The sequence below is a fragment of the Vicia villosa genome, linkage group LG6 (assembly GCF_029867415.1).
Source record: "Vicia villosa cultivar HV-30 ecotype Madison, WI linkage group LG6, Vvil1.0, whole genome shotgun sequence".
Taxonomy (NCBI): Eukaryota; Viridiplantae; Streptophyta; class Magnoliopsida; order Fabales; family Fabaceae; genus Vicia; species Vicia villosa.
In genome coordinates this window covers 5155777-5171787 of record NC_081185.1, presented here as the reverse complement: position 1 = coordinate 5171787, position 16011 = coordinate 5155777, and the positions used below count along the sequence as shown (strand labels likewise).

Genomic DNA, 16011 nt, shown 5'->3' with positions numbered 1-16011 from the left:
CATCTTCAACCTTGTGCTCCAACATGGAGGAGCATATGGAGCTCTAAATTTGTGGTTCGAGACGGGTACAAATGAAGTATTGGATCGGAAGAGAGCCTTCCAATTTAGGGTCATAACTGGTTGCATGATAGCACTTTGCTGGTCAATCCTTGGTCGAACTCGATGAGCTCAATCGGTAAACAATGGATCTATAATTTGATCTACCCCTTAGTTGGGGGTGGATTTACGGATAAAATTCTCAAAACTCCTTTATTTGAGGCAATCTAGGTGGATAAACTAGTGTGGAAATTTGAAAAGAATGGTAGGTATTCCACGTGTAGTGCTTATCGTTTATGTATAAATGAAGCAATTGATACCTCCCATCTTAGAATTGATGAGAAGTGGGACTTGATTTAGAAAATAAAGGCCCCTCCAAGGGTTAAAATTTGTGTGTGGTGTCTTTGTAGGAACTGTGTGCCTACTAGAGTGTGATTAAAAGATAAAGGTGTTGATTATCTCTCTAATTGCGATGTCTTGTGGGAGGAGGAGGAGGATAATAATCATTTGTTCTTTTAGTGCCTGAAGAGTGTGGAGTGTTGGGAGAAAGTGGGACTTTGGACGATGTTGTAACAGTTATTGAATAATCAAGTAGCTTTTGTTGCTATTGTGTTCTTTTTTTTAGGTCGCTAACCAAGAGCAACATACACTGTTCTTTACTATTCTGTGGAGTTTATGGAAATGCATGAAAAACCATATTTAAAACCAAATCAAAGATTCCCCGAAAACTATTTGTAACCGTGCTTTCCAGTTATTACTAGGTTGGAGAAATGTCCAAAATCTTAGAAAAAGCAAAACCACTCAATCTCAAATGTCAACAAATAGTATATGGAGAAGCCTTCATATGGTCGTCTCAAATGTAACATCGATGTATCCTTCTCTAATAATAAAGTTGGAATAAGCGTTTTTATTAGAGATGCCATGATTTCAATACTTCCTTATGGTTTTGGAATGCTGCCAATAAGGTTATTTGACAAGTTGAGCAAAACAAAACCCCTCAAGTCATCTATGATTTTTTGTATCTTTCCACTGAATTTGTTGCTTGATATAATAATGGTTATCATGTCCTAAAACTCTAATCACTAAATACACTTAACATTATATTGAATAAATCCTAAAACCATAAAACCGTGTCGCTGTTAACCTTAAACTCGTCGCAATTAAGTGAATTGTTGACTTGCTCGTTAGGCATTGTAGACATTGCGCCACACCATGTTTGGTAAGCATCAATAATTTTCCTGGCTACCAATGAAAATAGCGCAACTAGTTTTTATGAGTGCCGCTTTCAGTTGATTAATGCAATATTTTCGCGTTGTGTTCTTGCAACACCACTATTTTTTTTTTTTTTTGAAATCTTAATCTTTGTCTTCCATGTTTGCATGTTAGTCCTATCCTTGTTTTATCATTGTAACTCTCACAGTAAAATACAGTGAAATTTGTCAGGTTAGAATAATTTTGATTTGGATTTGTCTTTTTCTAGATTCTTGGGAATGTTTACTAAAAATTATGAAAATGAAACTAGTTATTATGAAACTAGTTATTATGAAAGGAAAAAAAATCGCATTTCACTTTTTAAATAAAAAAATAAAATCATTTTAATTCCTTCCCATTGGCTCTACTTCTTTGTCAATTTCTTCTTTAGTATTTGAATTGTTCATCTGACAATCGGCTTGCTCATCACCTGTAGGTTTCACCTCATCATAACATTCCAACACAACCTTTTTAACATAAGGAGTCAACTCAATTTCAATTTCAATTTAGTTTCAAAAGCAATCAAACAACATAGCCACATAGAATTAAAGAAAATTAGAATCGAATTACGGTGTTCTTCTAACGATCTTTAGCGTTGACATCGGCTCTGAAATCACAGATGATTTAAAGTGACAAGCTTCTTCCTTTTCCAAAGGATAGTGAAAGGATTTTCTAACTTTCATTGTGATGGTAGTCACCGGCGTTACTTTAGTTCCCTTCATTCGAACAAACATTCAATAGTATACATAAACAAAACTCTAAAAGAGTAACATTTAGAATCGTAGAAAAAACTAAATTGAATGAAGAAAATTAAAAGTAATCGAAGCGGTTGAAACCAAATGCTTTAAAACAACACTTACATCAGGAGTAATTAGGGCAATCTTCACTTACCTCACAATACAATCAAAAGGATTTTCATCTTTGACACCATATATGAAGACAATCTTCTTGTCAATAAGCTCTAGATGAATCTTAATAACCTACAACACACATTCAAATCTCCAAAATCAAACATGATTCTTAAAATATACACACTCACACAAAAAACAATTAAAAAAATCTTACACGACTATGTAAAACCACTAAGCGGTAAAAGATAGATCTTTGTCTTCAGATTCGAAGAACTCAACAATCCTTGTAATAAAATCAGGTTTATTATCTTCAGCCTAAAACAACACAGTTTAAAAAACCAAACACAGTAAGAAAACCCCCAATCAACAAAACATATAAACCCTAAAACACTAAATCTTCAACATTGAACATACCTTAAGGCAAATAGCAACGTTGGTGGCGAAATATGTACAGTGGAATCGAACCGGGTGGCAAAGGAGTATTAGGTGGAAGTGCAGTGGTTTTGATGTTGGAGCAGTGGGTTTGATCTCTCAAAAATTTAGGTTTAATGTGAGGTACAAGAAGAAGAAGGGGTAAGGAAGAAGAAGCCGTAAGCAAGAGAGATGGAGAAAGAGAGCAAGGACGAGTTCGAGAAAGAGAGGGCAGGCAGATTAATGAATGAGGAACCGTTTTTTAATTTAGAAGAGAATCCGTTTTTGAAACTGTCGTTGAAGGAGTTGTTGAAATCAAACACAAAATGGATTGTAAAACAGAGTGCTGTAGTGAATGCTTAAGCTATACACGCGGCTTAATATTGAACAAGAAGAACATTTTAGGTTTTTAAAGAACATTGAATTTTCTTATATGATAGATACATGTCAAGAGCAAGACTAAAGAATGAAATGAAATAGATTCCACACTACAAATTAAACTTATTCAACAAATTATAAGAGCTAAAATACTTTCAAATTTTGCATAAAGAAAGCTTTCAAACCAGTGAGAAACAACTTTTAAAGATAGCACTGAAACTGAAGGAGGATTCCTCAACCAGCTAGTCCATTTTACAGCCACCAGAGTTAGAACTGAAGGAGGATTCTGCACAAAACAAAGAAATGAAAAAAAGTGAAATATAAAACTATAGAATCATATTTGCTGGTTGCTGCCATCTTTGGTTGTTTTGCTTCATTCGTCAATGAATCATTACATAGTTAGGACCTGTTTAGGTTAACTTAATTGAGCTTATAAACTAACATAAGTACTTCAGAGATTGTTTGACTGAGCTTACTAAAACAGCTTGACATGTACACAAGTTGTTTTCAACTTATTTCTATTAGCTCTTAAGGATAGCTTATGAAAAAACTTATTGCTTATATGAAATCTGCTTAACTTTATTTTATCTTTTATTATAGAAACAAATTTTACACAAGCACTTATACAATAAGGCCTTAATCTAACTAAAATCCAAATAAATTTCTTGCTATAAATAGAGTGCCAAACATCATCTATGCCAAGAGAGCAAATTTGGGTAAAATAGAATCTCTCATGTAGCCTGAACACCAAACTAATATAATCAAACACAAACTAATATGCGAATATGATATTTAATAGTATGTATTTAGCATCTGAGATGTTTCTCAAACCTACATTTTTCGAGTACACTTGTCTAGTAACATTAAAACTCTAACTTAAGCAAGAACAAGTAACATTGAATCTATCACATAAAACATATAATTACTTAAAGAATTAGGGAATAAAACGTAAAGGGTAAGTAACCTGGACAATAAAAATATCAAGAGAAGGTATCTTTTTACAAAGGTACTAAAAAAGTGTGAAAAATTGAAACAAGGGCTTCAACAAAAGCATGAAAGGTTCAAGTATCTTTGGTAAGCTTTGACGGGCTGTTGACCACTGCTTCTGAAAATTTGAGAACTTTTCAACCAAAATTACATCAACTTTTTGTATGAAAGGGTAATTATTTAATGGTGACCATAGGCATTTTTCATTCTTAGTTAGGTAGTTGATATATTCTTAATTAGTCAAATTCACATACTTGAATAATCTATAAATCATACATATATAAATTTAATGCAACATGTTAAACTTAACATAGATAAATATGTCTTTCAACATATTTTATAGAGATTTAGAACATCATATAACATATACTACTTACTTAGCTTTCACCATAGTAACGAATAAGAAAGCATGGGTGTTCATTTCTCCATGGAAGTTGAAGTCACAAATAAACCACAAAAAGAACCATAAATGAAAATCACACAAATCATAAAAATTATGAGTTAATTGTGTACCTTTCACAAGAAGAAGATGAAGATGGTATATGATGAAAGTTGCACAAAATATAAAATTCATGTTGGTGAACTAATGAGAAGAACTAAAATTGATATGTAATACCGATAAGCCACCAATGTCAGAATTGCCATACTTTCTTGACTATCAAGCACACAAATTATGGGCTCCTGATCTCTCACAGAGATCTTCCTCTTGGTCCAAATACAAACATAACCAGTTTCACCTTTTCTCACACTCAACTTGATGGGTCCCAAACTTTATGTTAACACTGATAAGGTACTTTCCATTTCAAACTTTTCCACATCAGTAACTAGACTTTTATTTCATGTTCTTAATTCTTATAAGCCAAAGTTTCTTCTTACCTCAGCTCTAAATCAATTGGGGCTTTTTACCTCAGCTCTAAATCAATTGGGGCTTTTTACCTCAGCCCTTAACCAGTTATGTTAACAACTTCCGATATGAAGCACTGGCAACGGACACAGGACACCTACACTAACACGTCAACAAAGATAATAATTTAAAAAAATAATAAACAAATTAAATATAATCACAATTCACAGGTGTCGGTGTCAGTGTTAGTGTCGAAGACTAACACACATACTATCAACTTCTTCATCTCCAATAAACTTCAGCAACTAGTACAAGTTAGAGAATAACAAATGACACTATCCTCCTATGTGATTCACTGAAAAGAAAGAAAAAAAAAACCTAATAGATATCTTATAAAAGTAGAATGCATATTTCACTGAATGATGTGAACTTTTGCTGAGGGTGAATTTTGAAGCAAAAAATCAATTATTTTAGAAGGAATGGATGAGGAACCTTTTTTTAATGCTTCTATTAACTTGGCAACTTCTTCTTCTTCTTGTGATCCGGCAGGCTCGAACAATGTCTTGGAAATTTCTTTCACTTTTATCCTCAATGACTCCAACTTATACAAGGAATTGAGTTTAATGTTAGATACATCAGGAAGTAAAGAGAGAACTTGAAGAGTATTGGAAGAGAGCGTCAACCATTGAATATCAGCAAGTTGATGCAACAAGCTGAGTAGAAGAGAAGGAGCTTTTACATAATTCATTTTTTCCGGGTAAATTTGGACGTGTTTAAGAGAACTGAGACGGCTCGCACACATTATCTGAGAAGGAGGAGTTCCTATAAAAACAAGAGTAGAAAGATTTGGAGTAGACAGCTGAATTTTCCAATGATGAGGAAAAATATTTTTCATGGCTAGTACAACAAGGGTGGTACTTGATATGCATAAGTTTTGTTCACCCAAAATTTTAAAGTGAGTAATCATCATTCTATTCAACCGGGGAAAACCAGAAAAAAGATCAACTCCGCCATGAAAGGCCACACGCCCTATATGCAAGTGGGTCAATGATGGCAAATTTAGAGAATTCGGAAATAATACTGTTCCATTAGGATTTTTAGGGTTTCTTTGGGGAACAAAAAAGTCAAGAGATGTTAAACTGTGACATGAAGAGAGACAAGACGGAAAGAGTTGAATATCAGATCTCATACAGATTTGCAATTCCTTAACATTGCGTGAAACAGCATAATTTAACATGCTATTTAAGAGGTCAGGACTCACGCCATCCTCGACGTGGTGGCGGTGGCGGAAAGGAGGCAGGCCATCCTCGTAGAGAAAACCGAGTTTGTGCAGCGAGATGGAGGGATCGCCGTCGCGACATAGAAAATAGAAAAAATTAATGACAAATCTGATAAAACTATCAAAATTGTCAAAGTGTGAAGAACCTAGTGTAAGTGTGGGTAGATACTTCCAGAGATGGTGCCATCTTGTGGACAAAACTGAAGTCTGAACAACTTGTTTTACATTCAAAAAAGAGAATATATGAAGAACAATACAATCGGGTAAATCGCTTAACCGGTCTTCTTTTTCATCTGCATCATAATTTACTCTCTGTAGCTTCATATCTCACAATTTGCGGCGAGATTGATTCATAAACAAATTGTGCACCAAGCTTCATCATATATATACACGGCCAGCCTGGGCCTGGGCCTCAAAAACAAAAATATATTTAGACGTTAATTAGATTTTGAAATATATTTATTGTTTTTATTATTAGTCTTGGGCCTCACATAAGAATTTGCGCAACATTGTGTGAAATTCATGTTTAACATGAGATAATTCCGCAAGTAAAATCTATCTCCCTTTTTTATCGCTATCTGCTCTCACTAATCAGATAGATCTATCACTCGATTTAATTTCATTTTTTTAATTTTAATTAATAACCGACAAACAAGTATCCACCGCTTCAAATACTTTTTTATATTATTTAATGTAGCTTTAATATCAATTGCTAACCGACAAACAAGTATCTACCGCTTCAAATACTTTTTTATATTATAAACACATTTATAAGCAACAAATTATATATATATATATATATATATATATATATATATATATATATATATATATATATATATATATATATATATATATATATATACACTAGTGTATATACCCGTGTGAGACACGAATTAAATTATTTATTTTAAAAAACTTAATTTATAATTATGTACAGTTTATCAACGAAATTATGGTAACATTATAATTCATCAAACCAATGATATTTTTATCTTTTATAACATACATGTGAAATGTTTATATATCATAAGTTTGTGTAGTGCGTATACTCTTGTGTGGCACGGAATAAAAATTGTTATGTTAAAAAAAATATTTTATAATTTTTTATAGAAAATTATCATCATATATATTAAAGCAATAGTTTCAGTTTTAAACTCTTTCTTATTCAGTTTTAAATTCTTTCTTTTATATATATATATATATATATATATATATATATATATATATATATATATATATATATATATATATATATATATATATATATAGTTTTGATAAGCTATGGGGTATATATTAAAAAAGAGTACAAAATGTACTCAGCCTTTTACAACAGATACAATTTTAAACAAAATTCAAAGGACTTCTAAACCAAGAGTAAAAATCTCTACTCTTTTTAGAGTTATATCCTACAGCATGCCAATACCATGTACTCACAACTATTTTGTCCACAATATCTTCCACACCGAATCCACCGCTGTTAAAAACTATGTTATTACGTGTAGTCCATATTGCCCAACAAACTCCCAACCAAAATAACAGAGCCCTTTTGTTGTTTGCTTTTCCTTTCAATGCTGTCACAAAACTCAAATAATGCTGCAAAACAGAACTTTCGGCGAACACCGGCACACCTAGCCAATTCATGACCCTCTCCCATACCAAACTTGCAAAATGACAGCTGACTAACAGATGGTCTAAGTTTTCAGCAGAATTTATGCAAAAGACGCACGTACCTCCGAAAACACAATGATTGATTCCTCTATGCATCAACTGTTCGTGTGTTGGCAACCTGTTCCTAAGACATCTCCAGCCAAAGACTTGGATTTTCGAAGCCACCCGCGTTTGCCACAGAAGATTATAGGCCAACTTCATATCTTCATTTGGAAGCACACCTGTCCGCGACTTCTCGAAGGCCTTATACCCTTCACACACCGCATACTTCCCTTCCTTATTATTAAACCATCTGAACACGTCTTCCCTATCATCGCTTGTCAGCCCCACTTGATCCAGAATGTTATACAAATCAATCAGCTCCTGTTGTGTTTGGATACATAAACCATCCGCTTCAATTTGGATGCTCCACTGCCACCGATCACATGTGAAGTACCCCATCTCGGCTACCGTTGCATTCTGATGTGTGTATGCCATGAATAGATTAGGATACACAAACTGTAAAGAATCACCTCCGCACCACTTACTCTTCCAGAACAGCACACTCCTTCCCGTTCCCACCCTACAGGAAATGCCCTTTAAAAACCAATCTTCCGTTGTCCCCGCTTGGCAGTTCAAACCCCTAACATCCCTCCACCATAAAGAATTATTTCCATTTCTTGAATACTCCTTCCCATGAAACACAGCCTGCTCTAAAGGTCCATATCTATGGACTAACATCGGTCTCCAGACAGCATTTTTGTCGACTAAGAACCGCCACCTCCATTTATTCATCAACGAAACATTGAACACTTCAATATTTCGAACCCCCAAACCTCCATCTATTTTATCTTTGCAAACGTCCTCCCAGCTTACCCACGATATACATCTCTTGTCCTCTCCCCCTCCCCACAGAAAATCTCTCTGAAGCTTGATTATCTCTTCCATCACCACCTTTGGAATTTTATAGAAAGATAAGTAATACACCGGTATAGCGTTAAGGACAGAGTTGATCAATGTGATTCTACCACCCATCGACAAGAAACGACATTTCCACGATGACAACCTATTTTTGATATTTTCGATCACCGAATTCCACATGAAACGCTGCCTGTGATTTCCTCCTAATAGAATTCCCAAGAACTTAGAAGGAAAACTGCCCTGGTTGCAACACAAGAAATCAGAAGCTGTTTGCATAAATTGGTTATCCACATTTACACCCAAAATACTGCTCTTAGCGAAGTCAACCGGCAGCCCCGATACAAGTTCAAAACCTCTCAAAATTGCTTTTATACACCATAAATTACTCCAGCTTCCCTCCCCTACTAGGACCGTGTCATCAGCAAACTGTAATAGTTCATAGGATATATTATTGCTCACTTTGAATCCTGCAAAAGCTCCTTGAGACTTTGCCTTATCCACCAACCTAGCTAATCCTTCTGTGACAAGCGTAAACAATAAAGGCGAGAGGGGATCCCCCTGTTTCAAGCCCTTTTCCACGACGAAATCCTTGGTCGGTGAACCATTCACGAGAACCGACATTGAACTGCTGCAAACACATGCCTTGATCCATCGCACCCACCTCTCCCCAAAACCGCTTCTCCTAAGGGTATATAGAAGGAAAGACCAACTAACGTTATCGTAAGCTTTTTCGAAATCCACCTTCAACACGAGGCACTTTCTCTTAGATCTTTTAGCCAAATCCACTATTTCATTGAGAACCACCAGACCATCTTGAATGTGACGGCCAGGGATGAATGCCGTTTGTGTATTTGAAACCAACTTATCAATTACCTTCTTCAATCTATATGCCAAGACCTTTGCCAGAATCTTATATAAACTCCCAACAAGACTAATAGGGCGAAACTCCGACAAGATTTGAGGGTTAGCCACCTTGGGTATAAGGACCAAAAACGACGCCGTGATCGCCTTTGGAAGAAAAGCAGTCCTGTGAAATTCGTTGATAAAATTGAAAACATCCACTTCAAAGACATCCCAGAATTTCTTTAAGAAACTGAAATTGTATCCGTCTGGACCCGGGCATTTGTCGCCATCGCAGCTCCACACAGCCTCTTTCACCTCTTCCATGCTAAATTGAACTTCCATTTCCTCCGCCTCTCTAAGAGACAGACTCTTGAAAACAAGTCCATCAAAAACTGGTCTTCTCATTGTTGATTCCTTAAACTTATCCTCGAAGAAACGTTTAACTTCTCCTTTGACCCCTTCTACCGTTTCGACTCTGCCATATGCCGTGTTTAAACCCACCAGACTGTTTCCTTTGTTTCTTGCCTGTAGTGACTTGTGAAAGAACCTTGAATTCGAATCTCCTTCATTCAACCAACGCACCCTCGATTTTTGCTTCAAAATACTTTCCCTGTAATGCAAAGAATTCCAGAAAACCGCCATCGCTTCTTTTCGTTGCCCTTCAAACAGACCCACTAAACCATCTTCTAAATTAATTTGATCATCAGCAAAATTTAAATCTTCAACAGACTTCTCCAGCCTTAAATCCACCCAACCAAAAACAACATTATTCCACCACTTGAGTCTTTGTTTAAGTAGCTTCATTTTCTCTCTGATTATAAAAGAAGGAGACCCTGTAACAACCAAACCACACCATTCCTATTTTACGAAATTCGTAATCTCCCTATGATCCAACCACGCGTTCAACGTCCTAAAGGGTTTTGGCCCCCAATTTAGGATGTTACAGCTAAGCCACACCGGACTGTGGTCAGAGATATCCTTGGGACCAATCTTCTGGCACGACGCACCCAACAAATCAACCAAACCAACTGTAAGAAGAATCCTGTCTAACCTACTACAAGCCTTTCTTCCACCCCTGCTCCAATAGAATTTACGCTCTCCCGTAGGTAAATCAACCAGCTCCATCATTTCAATGAAATCGTTGAACTCGAACGTTTCCTGAGTCCTATGGAATTCCCTATCACCCACTCTTTCATCTTCGCTTCTAATTGAGTTAACATCCCCTGCTACGCACCATTCACCATCCCTCCATTTTGATTTAAGCGCTAAAAGCTGATCCCACATCCTCCTTTTCTTTTCCAAGACACAAGAGGAATAGATGTTAACAAAATAACAGATTGTACCTTTAAAGATGGCCTTGATTCCAACGTAATTCTCCCCTCTAAAGCTGAATATTGATTCAAACAGCTCCTTCTTCCATATCAGTAAAATGCCTCCTGAGGCACCTTTAGAGTTTAGAGCTGACCACTCGACATCAGTACGACCCCAATAAGAATAAGCCAAGTTCTCCGACATTGATGAGCACTTTGTTTCTTGCAGAAAGCATATGTCTGCCTTCCCTTTGCCCAACACTTCATTGATACGCCTCCTCTTTATTATGCTTCCTCCCCCTCGAATATTATAGGCCAACATATTCATGGTTCACCACTGTTTATGATCACCTTCTGTTTCGAATGTTCTTTTCTATCCCGTTCCTCCATTTCCTTCACAACTTCAACATACTTCTCCTCCCTTTCCTCTCCCCTTAAGCCAAGGTCCACTGCTGCCTCCCACACCCTTTTCGCGACACCCCTATCCGATTCCACCAAGATTCTTCTATTGCAGTGAGCAATCCCGGAGTCAAATTCAGCCGCAGCTCCTTTATTAGAAAAATTATTTTCTCCTCCCGAAGCGTTTTCAGATAAATGGGGATTTTCTACCCTAGGAACAACCGGGGCAGATTGGTTGAAAGAACAATTGGGCATGATGAGGGTTGGCCCGCTACTTTTGGGCCGTGGACCACGCTTTCTGAGGCCCAACTGAAGGCAACCCTTCAAACCCTTTTCAAAGGCAAAAGGTTTTTTGGGTTTTCTAACTCTCTTGCTTCTTCTATAAACTTTATCAAGGACTTTGTCACACGTGATCTTGACAGATGGCCCCACACATGGTCCCACTTGTGAATCCTCCACCTCCTCTAGGATAGACACGTGAACACCCAAACCCACATTTTGTTCTCCCAATGTGACAGAAACCTTATCCAATGGTATCTCATGACAACCCGTTGACAAAATCTCTTGAACAGATTCTACACTATTACCCTCAGCCGCCAACCCTGTACCCCTGTTACCTTCCGTACCAACATCAAGTACTTTCTTTTCTAAAGACACTTTTACAACTTCCAAAGACTCCGCCACCACTTCGCCGCTAGTTTGACTCTCATCTCCTGAACCGCCGGAACCGTCGTACCACTCCCGGGCACCGATACCTGATCTCTTTGAGCCTTCGTGATCGCTTAGCAGCTTCTCCATTGTTTCAGTTCCAAGAATGCGCAGTGGTCCCATTGAGTCTTCAACGATCCTAATGGAGAAAGCCTCCCCATTCACGCCTATGTTGAAGCACTCATTCAGATTCAAATTATATTTTGTTCTCACCAACACCCTCGCAACGTCAAACGTATTATGATTCTGTGTTTCATCATCAAGACGCATAAACGTGCCCACCGGTGAGGTTAAGAACTGAAAGAATTCCTCACACCACACATGACAAGGGATACCGTAACACCGTAACCACGTGACCCTCTCGTTATCCACATCTCTAGGGTTCCATTTACGAACCTCCTTAAACCACCGCTCCATCCAAACCTTCTCTTCCTTCACCAATTTCTCCAGAGCTCCCTCAGCCTCTTCCTCCATCAAAACATAAGTTTGCACCTATGGGTGTGATTTTGATGTTAAAATAACCTTCTTGATTAAAAATCTCCTGCAGGTTGTATGTAATGCCTGAGTTTTCCACTACCCCAACAGAGGCCCTCTCGAATCTGCCTAAGTCTTCAATCTCCCTGTTAAATTCCATATGAGTGAACACAGGCCTTTTGCGTTCCAGCGCCACCACCTGAGCATAAGATCGGTTATTTCCTGCTCCATTTGACACATTGAAACTAAGTCTCTGGTTTCTTCCCACATCAGCTCTCTCCTGCCTCCCTACTACCTCCTTTTTCTGATTGTTACCCCTGGGGAACCTTGGAACGTTTACATGGATCTTTTTGTTTCCAAGGATTATGTTGTCCAATTTCAAAGCCATCCTCTCTGGTTCTGTTACACCAAAGATCCTAACGAAACCGTACCTCCTGCCACGCACGTCCTTCTTTGGTGGAATAACCACCTCATCGACATCACCATACTCTGAGAATACACCATACAACTCCCTTGCTCCCATGTCAGGTGGGAACTCGGTGAAGAAGAAGGATTCAGAATGTCTCGAGTCTCCATTGCCTCTTCTATGACTATCCCACCGGACTTTTGGACGCCAAAACTTTCGTCGGACCTCATGCCACCCCTCATGCACACCAGTATCTCTTTCCTCTCTCCTCTCACCTCTCTCCTCTCTCCTCTCACCTCTCTCCTCTCTCCTCATTTTAGTAATATTATTGATTATGTTCTAACGAATGAACATTAATTTATGGTGTGTCAACAATTTAACTAGATGGGATGAATGACAACCTCACAGTTAAGGTGCCAAAAGGCAAGAAGTCGAGTAAAAACAACTACAACTAAGACAGAACAATTCTTATATATATTTTTTAATTCTAACTTTTTTAATTCTAACTATTTCTTATTTTATATTTCAGTTTTTATATTTTGTCTATAAGTATTATATTTACTATCAAATTAGAAAAATTCATACTCCAAGATGAAACATGCTCCAAAAACGCACAATTTAAATACCTATCACATCTAATCTTTTCATATGTATAAACATGAGCTCCAAAATGATGAATCAAATTAAATTCTATTCAAATCTCCATCATTTCAAAACCAAATTAAAAGGAATACAATTATATAAATGGGAAGGTCCATAAAAAATGAGCAGTTAGCATCTGAAAATTCGAAGACAGTGGTAAAAGTTGAAGAGATAAATTCATATGGTACAAATCATGTATTTTCTCTACAACTACAACATTCATCTATTAAATTACCTCAATATGAGCATGTCATGTTTTATGCTAGTTAGTTATATTTTACCAACATTAGGTGTGTGTTTTGATAACATTATAAGTTGTAAGTAACGTTTAAGTAACTCCTTGATTGAAATATTTGTTTCATTGTGCATAGCTGTCAAAATTCTATGTTTTTTATTCCCTAAGTGCACAAATTACTTTCTGTAATATTTTTTTTATATATCCTCTAAATTTTGTGTTCAAATTGTACGTTTAGGGGGAATTCGACAAAAAAAAATATTATAGGAGAAAATCCAAAAAAAATAAATATTGTAGGGGAACAAAGCGAAACTCGCCTATATTGCAGTGTATCGTATATTTAACCCAAATATAAATAATCAACATAAAATTTTTGTAATATAATATTTTGATATTTTTAAAAAAAAAAGATATATTTTTAAAATTAAAATAAAATTTAACATCAAATCCATAATACCTAAAACTACTATATTATATTTGAACTTAATTGTATAATACTCAGTTACAAATTAGCGTGTATTTCAAAGCAACAATTATATATTAAAAAATTGAATTTATTAGTCAATTTTAGTTGGTTCAGTGGTGATTGACGCTAGACTTGATAGGGAAGACCACTGTTCAATCCCTCACAACTGCGATCGGAGGAATTGGACCCACTTGATGCCAGAACTGACCCCCGAACCTGATTAAACTGGTATATATAATTCCTGCAAGGCATTGCTTAGTATATATTTTCCCACCAACTTTTCAAATAAACACTTGAAACGGAGATGATCTCTTCAAACTTAAATTTATATATGTGATGCATGATCAAAGTCATCTACATTAAAAAGAAAATGCAAGTGAGAAAGTAAAATAAGCCTGAAAACTAAGTATTCCGTAAATAGGTAAATCTTATTTTGGTCGCGGAAACAGGGCACACTAAACAGACCATATATTAGTTATATAGTAATCCATCATGTGTTGTATATAAATTTGTTATGGGCATCAAAAAATTCAATTTTTTTTCTAACTTTCTTTCTAAGTTATGGCCTGCTAATTCCAACACAATCTCTTGATAATATATGTTTGTTTTTTTTAAGGATCTTGATAATATATGTTTATCAAAAGAACATGTTGCAGTATTTGTGTTTGGAGATTCATTATTTGATGTTGGACACAATAAGTACATTAATACTAATAATGATAATCTAGCAAATTACTCACCATGTGGTGAAACCTTCTTAAAGTATCCAATGCTAGATTTTCTGATGGACGTGTGATTCCAGATTTTATAGGTAAGAAACGATATTAGTATTAAATATTTGTTAATTAATTATTACTTTAATGTTTCTCAACTTACATATATCAATTAATAATTTGATCAAAATTCCCTTGTTGCGGCTGAGTATGCTAAGTTGTCGTTAGTTCAACCATATCTATCTCCTGGTTCTCAAGATTTTGTTAATGGAATCAATAGCAGCCGCCGTCGAAACCACCTGATCAAAGTATCTCTACAGAAATCATAGATTTTGAATCTTTAATACCTTTTGTGGGAGAGCCTCAAATCAAGGACATAGGGTTTCACGATGATGCTGATTTTGCGATTCAACCAAAACCTCCTGATGCTTCCATAAGTAGTGTTGCTAGGCTTTTGTGCCGTGGAATAAGAGAATCAACAAAATATCGCAACAATGGCTTCTCAGATGGTGCCCACCACCTTTTTGTTAAAATACCCCCATTAGATATTCCCTTAATTTATTGGTATTCTTCCCCTATCTTATTTGCAAATCTAATTTTCACTGTGTTTGATTTGGCACATCTCTTGGGGTTTGAGAAAAACAAGCTTAATCCAACTTCTTCAAGCACTTATTACAATCCTGCTTATTCTCATACTATTAGAGGTTACCATAACAGCAGTAGATACGCAAATCAAGCGTCGGTGTGGAACAATAACTCTTATAGTTCTGGTGCTGCAGCAACTTCAGTGCAGTGTCAGCAACAATACACACAATGGGCAGACTATTACAACCAAACAGAAGTTAGTTGTGCCCAAATGACAGAGAACCTGTCTGTCCCAAGTTCATCTACTTTGGGATGTCCGATGTCTGTAGCTACTAGTAGTTATGCAACACTTCAAGCATTGGTCAGGTACTTTTTGATGCAAAATTCGATAACTGCTCTTGTTATAAGTGCTTCTGTTACACTTTGCTTCCATGTAGCTTTTTGTTGGTTGCTAGTTTTTAAATCTGGATTAGGTTGCTTAGGAGCTGCGTTTTCTATTGGTACTTCGTATCGGTTGAATGTGATTATACTTGGATTGTATATGAATTTTTCTTCTGATTGCAAAAAAACTCGGGTTCCAATTATTATGGAGTCGTTCCTCCATGAATATGAGTCTGCTTAT

At 36.3% G+C, this 16011-nt stretch overlaps 1 protein-coding gene across 13 annotated transcripts; it reads right to left on the bottom strand.

Moving 5' to 3' along the window:
* Positions 1–927: 927 nt before the first annotated feature.
* On the bottom strand, positions 928–6428 carry LOC131608795 (F-box/LRR-repeat protein 13-like). Of its 13 annotated transcripts, none has more exons than XM_058880344.1 (6): positions 5442–6424; positions 5251–5359; positions 2553–5113; positions 2353–2453; positions 2179–2267; positions 929–2003 (listed from the first exon to the last, which is right to left on the bottom strand). In XM_058880344.1, exons 1-2 carry the CDS (start codon positions 6359–6361, stop codon positions 5347–5349), a joined length of 933 nt encoding a protein of 310 aa, XP_058736327.1. In that variant the 5' UTR covers positions 6362–6424; the 3' UTR covers positions 929–2003; positions 2179–2267; positions 2353–2453; positions 2553–5113; positions 5251–5346. The 13 variants fall into 13 exon arrangements, with proteins under 13 accessions (XP_058736326.1, XP_058736327.1, XP_058736329.1 ...); XM_058880346.1 differs by having other exon boundaries at positions 2553–4920; XM_058880341.1 differs by having other exon boundaries at positions 930–2003; positions 2553–4915; positions 5030–5113; positions 5251–6427.
* Between the last annotated feature and the right edge of the window lie 9583 nt (positions 6429–16011).